Here is an 8137-nt window from a genome sequence, read left to right as displayed (position 1 = left end):
CCCCGGCCCCGCCCCCGGCCCGCTTCCTCCTCCCGCGGGCGGCGCAGCCCTAGCGCCCCGCGCCCCGCGGGCAGCCCCCTGCCGCCGCGCCATGTCCGCCGGCTGGTTCCGGCGCCGCTTCCTGCCAGGGGAGCCGCTCCCCGCGCCGCGGCCGCCCGGGCCGCGTGCCAGCCCCGTGCCCTACCGACGGCCCCGCTTCCTGCGCGGCTCCAGCTCCAGCCCTGGGGCAGCCGACGCCTCGCGCCGCCCAGACTCCCGGGCCGTGCGCAGCCCGGCACGAGGACGCACGCTACCCTGGAATGCAGGCTACGCCGAGTGAGTGCCCCTCCCCAACCCCCAGCTCGGGCGCGGGCCTGAGCCCGCTTCGGGTCCTGCGCCGGCCTAGAAAGTGGGAGGAGCTGAGTGAGTGACAGCCCCCACCCACCTGTGGACAGCCCCTTCTTGCCCTCACCTCCGAATCCTGACAACTTCCCCATCATCCCGACCCAGCGTTTTCCTTGGGATTCCGACCTCCCCCTCAGAGAAGACAGGAGGAGGTCGGGAAGGACCTGCAGCCCAGGGGCTTCCAAGATGAGGCCCAGAGACTCGGTAGACTTCCAGCATTCGGGGCTTTGAAGATTTCCCCTCGCCCCCTACCCCCACCATCTCACCCTGGGTATGACCTGCGCTGTATGGGACAGGGCTTTGGGCTGCGACAGGACAGGGACAGGACCGGAACCTACCCTTACCTTCTAGCCCTGGGTCACCAGGTAGGCTCCAGAGGAGCTGAGCCCTGACTTTCACCTTAGCCGTGAGGCCACTGAAGTTAGGAAGCTTATATCGTGGTTGTCTAAGTGTGTGTTAGGGACGGCACTGGGGAGCTGTTGCCCCAGAGGGAGGGGTCCTCTCCCTGTGCTGGCTCGGGTCCCTGTGCCCATGGGGACATACGTGTGTCCCTGGAGGGTCGCTTACCATTTCCCGGCCTCAGGATTATCAATGCAGAGAAATCTGAATTCAATGAGGATCAAGCTGCCTGTGGGAAGCTGTGCATCCGGAGATGTGAGTTTGGGGCTGAAGAAGAGTGGCTGACCCTGTGCCCAGAGGAGGTGAGTGCAGTCTGAGTTCTTGGCTGGAATCCCTTCTACAGGCTGGGGCCACGACCTGCAGGCTGAAGTTCTTACCCTGCTGCCCCAGGTCCTAGTTAGGTTGCGTCAGGGGACAACTGGGGAAGTCAGGCAGAGGCTGACACTGAGCCCTTCCTGTGCAGTTCCTGACAGGCCATTACTGGGCACTGTTCGATGGGCACGGCGGTCCTGCAGCAGCTATCTTGGCTGCCAACACCCTGCACTCCTGCTTGCGCCAGCAGCTGGAGGCCGTGGTAGAAGGCTTGGTGGCCACTCAGCCCCCCATGCACCTCAATGGCCGCTGCATCTGCCCCAGTGACCCTCAGTTTGTGGAGGAAAAGGGCATCAGGGCAGAAGACTTGGTGATCGGGGCATTGGAGAGTGCCTTTCAGGAATGTGTGAGTTTGTGGCTTTTGGCTGGGGAAGAAGTGGAGATTTTGCCCCTAGGGATCTCGGGAAATGGCATCTCTGTATACCCATGGTCATCACACCAGATCCTTGGATTGGGAGGATGAGATTGGGTTGGTTGGATTGTGACTAACGGCCATCACTATCAGCATAACCCTTCTCATTTATCCAGTGCCTACTGTGTGCTAACTGCTTTTACCTGCATCATGTAATTGAATACCCTATTGGTCCTTGGTGCAGGGGCTGGTTTCTCTTCCTATTTTGAGTAGCACTTCCCTTGTCTAGATCTCCTGACTGCAGGGATCTTGGAGGCATGGCTGGACTTTGGGCTGGGACTGTCAGGCCTGCTGGTGGAAGTGAACTGTAGGGTAGGGTGGGGATTGAGAGACAAAGCAGTATGGTGGCAGAACAGGCAGCAGCTAAAGTGGCCTCGGTTTGCCCCAGGATGAGGTGATCGGGCGGGAGCTGGAGGCCTCAGGCCAGGTGGGCGGCTGCACAGCCCTGGTGGCTGTGTCCCTGCAGGGAAAGCTGTACGTGGCCAATGCTGGGGATAGCAGGTGAGTGAGTCACCCCTTGGAGGGTGGGCAAGGGTGGGATGGGGAGGGCACAAGTAGCAATGGGGACGGCACAAGTAGCAATGGGGACAAGCAAAGGTGGCTAGAAGTGGAGGGATAGTAGGAAGGATTGACTGGCTGAATTGTGTGTGTACTTGGTATGTGTCGAGTGTGGACAGTGGCTGCTGGGGAGGGCAGGGACCTCAAAGGCCCCGCTAAAGGGCTAAGCCTTCACCCTTGCAGGTCTTAGGTAGTCATGGAGGGCTTTAAGGGATCATCATGGACAGAGCTGGGTCCTGGTGGTTGGAGGAGGGACTGGTAGGAGGGTGGCCATGGGTGAGGGTGGAGGCCCCCTCCTAGACCTCTCCCTTCTCTCCTCAATCCAGGGCCATCTTGGTGCGGAGAGATGAGATACGGCCACTGAGCTTCGAGTTCACCCCAGAGACTGAGCGGCAGCGGATCCAGCAGCTGGTAGGTGCCCTTGGCAGCATGGAGGCTGTGAAGCCCCAACTCCTGGGTCCAGGGCCATAAGAAGGAGTATGACCTGAGTGCAGCCTCCCCACCCCAGGCCTTTGTCTACCCTGAGCTTCTGGCTGGCGAGTTCACCCGACTGGAGTTCCCTCGGCGGCTGAAGGGGGATGACTTGGGACAGAAGGTTTTGTTCAGGGATCACCACATGAGTGGCTGGTGAGTGGGGATGGGGGACAGGTGGGAAGGGAGACCCCTGGGATCCAGACCCAGCTGTATGGCCTGGGGCCCCCCTCCACCTTGGCAGGGTGGCTGTGAGGGTGTGACAGCTGGGCCCTGAGTTGGGGAAAGATGAGATGGGGCACAGGGCTTGGGTTGATGCTGGCTCTGCTCCTGGTAGGAGCTACAAACGTGTGGAGAAATCTGATCTCAAGTACCCACTGATCCACGGACAGGGTAGGCAGGTCAGTGCCCGGTCCCCCTCAACCCCAAGAATCCCTCTTCATTGTCCCCTGCAGAGGTGGGAGCTCCTTTGCCTCTTGCTGGTAGCTGTGGCTGTCGGCCTGGGATTTGCTCTGAGACTAGGAATTTTCTCTCAATCCAAGGCTTCCAAGGGCCACAGTCCACCTCTCCCTGTGTGCTCTGCAGTGCTAGGGCCTGGTACTTGTGCATTTGCTGGAGCCGTTTGCCATCGCCTCACACCTCACTTTCCCTCAGGCTCGGTTACTAGGAACACTGGCTGTCTCCCGGGGCCTGGGAGACCATCAGCTCAGAGTCCTGGACACAAACATCCAGCTCAAGCCCTTCTTGCTCTCTGTCCCACAGGTAAGGAGGCAACGCTGTCCAACCCAGATTCCATCTGCCTAGAAAGGCAGACAGTGAGGCTGGTGGGAGTCAGGAAGGGAGTGTGCAGGATCCTCAGGCTTAACTTGTAGGTGACTGTGCTGGATGTGGACCAGCTGGAGCTACAGGAGGATGATGTGGTTGTCATGGCAACTGATGGACTCTGGGATGTCCTGTCCAACGAGCAGGTTGCATGGCTGGTGCGGAGCTTCCTCCCTGGGAACCAAGAGGACCCACACAGGTACTGTAGCTGCTGGGGACCTGCCTGGGCCTGGGTTGGTGCCAGCAGCAAGCCCAAGTAGTTATGGCTAAGACAGAGCACTGACAATGAGCTGGCAGCTGGCCAGGATCAGGGCTGTCTGAAGCTTCTTGGAGGAGGAGGGGAGACCGTGGGTTCCAAAAACCCCTGGATCTAGACTCTCATGGTTCAGCCCGTGGCCCTCCCAGACTTGCTGCTTGCTTGGTCCACAGTCGGACTGCATTGCTTGGGTCCCCATGTTCAGCCTTGTGCAGTGAGTTCTCCTAAGGTCTGGCCTTGCCCCTTTGCTCTGCCCCTGAAGTCTATCTGCAGGATGGTCTTCACAGGTTCTCAAAGCTGGCCCAGATGCTGATACACAGCACACAGGGAAAGGAAGACAGTCCCACAGAGGAAGGGCAGGTGTCCTACGATGACGTCTCTGTGTTCGTGATTCCCTTGCACAGTCAGGGCCAAGAGAGCAGTGGCCACTGAGGATTCAAGACACTGTATCCCAGAACTGCTCTAGTGCCCAGGTGTGGTCTGGGCATCCCTCCACTGTGACCAAGAGCAAATCCTGCCTGCCCTATCCCTAGCCACAGCCCAGTGCTCTCACTATCCACCTCAACACACATCCATCTCAAGAGGAACATTTATACCAGGCAGTCAGAGCTGGAAGTGTATGGAGAGCCCAGCCCACCAGGTCCTGCCTTTTGCAGTGATAACCTTCTCTGGCAGAGTGACTTTACAACTTAACTAGGAAACCCATGTGAGGCTCTTCAGACAGGATCTTCAACAGCCCAAAGTATCATTCTCAGATAGGGGCACCCAGGCTAAGGGTATTAGCCAAAGATGCCAGGATGAGCAGCTAGCCCATGTTTAGATCCAGGTCTCCAATTCATAGATGTCAGGGCATGTGTTCAACAACCCCCAAAGTCCATGCAGGGTGGCTTGTAGAAACCTTTGGGCAGCCTCATGTCTGCTAAAACAGCCATCTTCAAGACAGCCCCTGAAAAGAGACCAGTTCAGGTCCTGCCCTGCTGTTCTTTGCTGGAGATGAGGAACAGGCGCTGGGGCTAAAGTTTGGAGTAGAGCACAAGGGACAAGAGGAACTCTTGGAGTTGGCTGGGTGAGAGGGCTCTCCATTTGCTACCTGTAGTAGCCTGCCTCCTAACTGGTTGCTTCTCCCTAGTTCCAGCCCTGCCCTGGTCTGATGCCCCAACACTGCCCTTGCTTTGTTTTCCCTGTCACCTCCTTATTATTAAATGTTTTCTACAGAAGAGCCTTGTGAGTCATGAATTGCTGTACAGCTTGGATTAAGGATACCTATTGCTATTTCTTGTTACCTTTCAGCGGATTAGTTTTAGCTCCACCTTGTAAGCCTGCATATAATCAGGACTGTGTTTTCTTTGCAGTTTCCCTAGTTCTCAGCTTGGGTGAGCCCCAGTGAGATAATTTTTGGCCAGGAAACAGAAAAGTCTCTACCACCACTTTTTTTTTTTTTCCTTTTGAGATGGAGTCTCGCTCTGTCACCCAGGCTGGAGTGCAGTGGCATGGTATAGGCTCACTGCAACCTCCAACCTCCACCTCCCGGGTTCAAGCCATTCTCCTGCCTCAGCTTCCCAAGTAGCTGGGATTGAAGACATGTGCCATCACATTCAGCTAATTTTTGTATTTTTAGTAGAGACAGGGTTTCACCATGTTGGGCAGGCTGGTCTTGAATGCGACTCCAAGTGATCTACCTGCCTCAGCCTCCAAAGTGCTGGGGTTACAGGTGTGAGCCACCGCACTAGCTTTTTGTTTTGTTTTGTTTTGTTTTGTTTTTTGTTTGGGAGACAGGGTCTCACTCTGTCACCCAGGTTGGAGTGCAGTGGTGTGATCACAGCTCACTGCAGTTTTGACCTCCTGGGCTCAAGTGATCCTCCCACCTCAGCACTCCAAGTAGCCGGGACCACAGATACGTACCACCACACCCTGCTAACTTTTTATTTTTTGTAGAGACAGGGTCTGTGTTGCCCAGACTGGCTCAAACTCCTGGATGCAAGTGATAATCCCACCTCAGCCTCTCTGGGATTACAGGCGTGAGCGACCATGCCCAGCCTCCACTACTTGTAGGCTCTGGGCTTGAGATACTGCAAGGGTGGTCTTTTCACTTAAAAAAATAAAATAAAATGTAGGGCCAGGCATGGTGGCTCACACCTGTAATCCCAGCACTTTGGAAGGCTGAAGCAGGCCGATCGTGAAGTCAGTTCGAGACCAGCCTGGCCAATATGGTGAAACCGTCTCTACTAAAAATACAAAAATTAGCCAGGCATGGTCGCGCGTGCCTGTAGTACCAGCTGCTCAGGAGGCTGAGGCAGAAGAATCGTTTGAACCTGGGAGGTGGAGGTTGCAGTAAGCTGAGATTGTGCCACTGCATTCCAGCCTGGGCAACAGAGCGAGACTCCATCTCAAAAAACTAAAAATAAAAAGTAATGAGACAGGGTCTATTTTGCCCAGGATAGTCTCAAACTGCTGGGTTCAAGCAGTCCTCCCAGCCTGTAGCTGGAAGGACTAAGGACTAAGCTGGAAGGAAAAAGTCACAGTGTAGATGTACACTGTGACTTTTTCACTTACTTTTGAATGCAAATTTCCATAAAGCTAGAATTAGCTGGATAAAAGTTAGGGCCTTAGGGCTTGCTGTTTAATAAGCAGCTTAGTTCATCTTCTCCAAAAAGACTATGCTGTCATCTTGGCTGGGCACAGTGGCTCATGCCTGTAATCCCAGGACTTTGGGAGGCTGAGGCAGGCAGATCACTTGAGCTCAGGAGTTTGAGACCATCCTGAACAATATAGTGAAACCCCATCTCTATCAAAAATACAGAAAATTAGCAGGGCATGGTGATATATGCCTGTGGCCCCAGCTACTTGGGAGGCTGAGGTGGGAGGATCACCCGAACCCAGAAGGTGGAGGTTGCAGTGAGCGGAGATTGTGCCACTCCACTCCAGCCCGGGCAACACAGTGAGATTCTGTCTCAAAAAAATAAAAATAAAAAATAAAAAACGGGGCCTGGTGTGGTGGCTCAGGCATGTCATCCAGCACTTTGGGAGGCTGAGCAGGCGGGATCACCTGAGATCTGGAGTTTGAGACCAGCCTGACCAACATGTTGAAACCCTGTCTCTACTAAAAATACAAAATTAGCCAGGTGCGGTGGTGCATGCCTGTAATCCCAGCTACTCGGGAGGCTGAGGCAGGAGAATCGCTTGAACCCGGGAGGGGGAGGTTGCAGTGAGCCAAGATCGCGCCATTGTACTCCAGCCTGGGCAACAAGAGCAAAACTCTGTCTCAAAAACAAAACAAAACAAAACAAATCAAAAACAGCTATGCTGTCAACTAGAACGTACCAAAGCTCAAGTGCTCAGGAATTATCTATTGAATTACAAGGCAAACCACCTTCATGACCTCAGCTTTACTTGACCCTTCCCTGATTTACTCCTACTTTATAATTTAGGTGAATTCTCTTACCAGGCAACTGACAGCCCAAAATTGCAGCCAAGAATATCCAACAGGTCACAGAGCCAATGGTAAAACCTGTGTAATTAACTCAACTCAACTGAGAGGCTCTCAGAACCCACCCCACCCCAGCTTTTTTTTTTGTTTGTTTGAGATGGAGCTTCGCTCTTGTCGCCCAGGCTGGAGTGCAATGGTGCAATCTCAGCTCACTGCAACCTCTAGCCTCCTGGGTTCAAGTGATTCTCCGGCCTCAGCCTCCTGAATAGTTGGAATTACAGGCACACACCACCACACCCAGTATTTTTAGTAGAGATGGGGTTTCATTATGTTGGCCAGCCTGGTCTCAAACCCCTGACCCCAGGTGATCCACCCACCTCGGTCTCCCAAAGTGCTGGGATTACAGGCGTGAGCCACTGCGCCCAGCCTCAGACCCCCTTTCTTACCCATTAACTCTAGATTTCATTTCCTACACGTTCTCCAGGGAAGACTGGAAAAACTGCATCAGACATTTCCCACTGCTATATTCCACAGTGCAGGACTTCAGGGTTGAACCTGTCCACAGCTGGGCCCTATGGTAGTCTCGCCAGAACTCCTCTAGCCAGGGAGCTTGAGTGCTGTCGTACCAGCCTGTAGGAGTGTCACTTCCTCTTTCCTCACCACAGCCCCCACTACCTCACCACTCCGCCTGAGCAAAAAAAAAAAAAGTGTGGGCAGCATCCTGTGCCTGCTTCTCTTACCCACATCAACTGCTGAGCCAGCTCGCCCCCACAGCCTGCTTGCCTAGCTTGCTACCATGCCTGCTGTTGTTCTCACATCACAAGGCTGAATGAAGCCTGGGGAGTGGGTGAAGTGGGTCTTTTGAGTTGCGAGCAGGCCAGAGACCAGAGTGGCTGCTGTAAGGGCAGCCATGCTCACCTACTTCTTCATGTCTCCCAGCAGAGCTGAACACGGCAGCAGTCCTCCCACCAGACCAGGAGGGGGGTCTCTTCCTACATACGTAGTCTGTGTCAGAAGAGCCTATGCATGGCCTATC

At 54.8% G+C, this 8137-nt stretch overlaps 1 protein-coding gene across 4 annotated transcripts; it reads left to right on the top strand.

The window, feature by feature from the left end:
• Positions 1–27: 27 nt before the first annotated feature.
• PPM1M (protein phosphatase, Mg2+/Mn2+ dependent 1M) lies at positions 28–4893 on the top strand. 4 transcript variants are annotated; one of them, XM_003257156.3, is made up of 10 exons: positions 28–315; positions 968–1085; positions 1247–1501; positions 1956–2068; positions 2452–2536; positions 2634–2752; positions 2934–2997; positions 3251–3358; positions 3469–3617; positions 3962–4893. In XM_003257156.3, exons 1-10 carry the CDS (start codon positions 92–94, stop codon positions 4104–4106), a joined length of 1380 nt encoding a protein of 459 aa, XP_003257204.1. In that variant the 5' UTR covers positions 28–91; the 3' UTR covers positions 4107–4893. The 4 variants fall into 4 exon arrangements, with proteins under 4 accessions (XP_003257204.1, XP_030667513.1, XP_030667514.1 ...); XM_030811654.1 differs by having other exon boundaries at positions 155–749; XM_030811655.1 differs by having other exon boundaries at positions 223–402.
• Positions 4894–8137: the final 3244 nt, after the last annotated feature.

The sequence above is a fragment of the Nomascus leucogenys genome, chromosome 4, assembly GCF_006542625.1.
Source record: "Nomascus leucogenys isolate Asia chromosome 4, Asia_NLE_v1, whole genome shotgun sequence".
Lineage (NCBI taxonomy): Eukaryota > Metazoa > Chordata > Mammalia > Primates > Hylobatidae > Nomascus > Nomascus leucogenys.
This window is presented reverse-complemented; position numbering and strand designations above follow the sequence as displayed.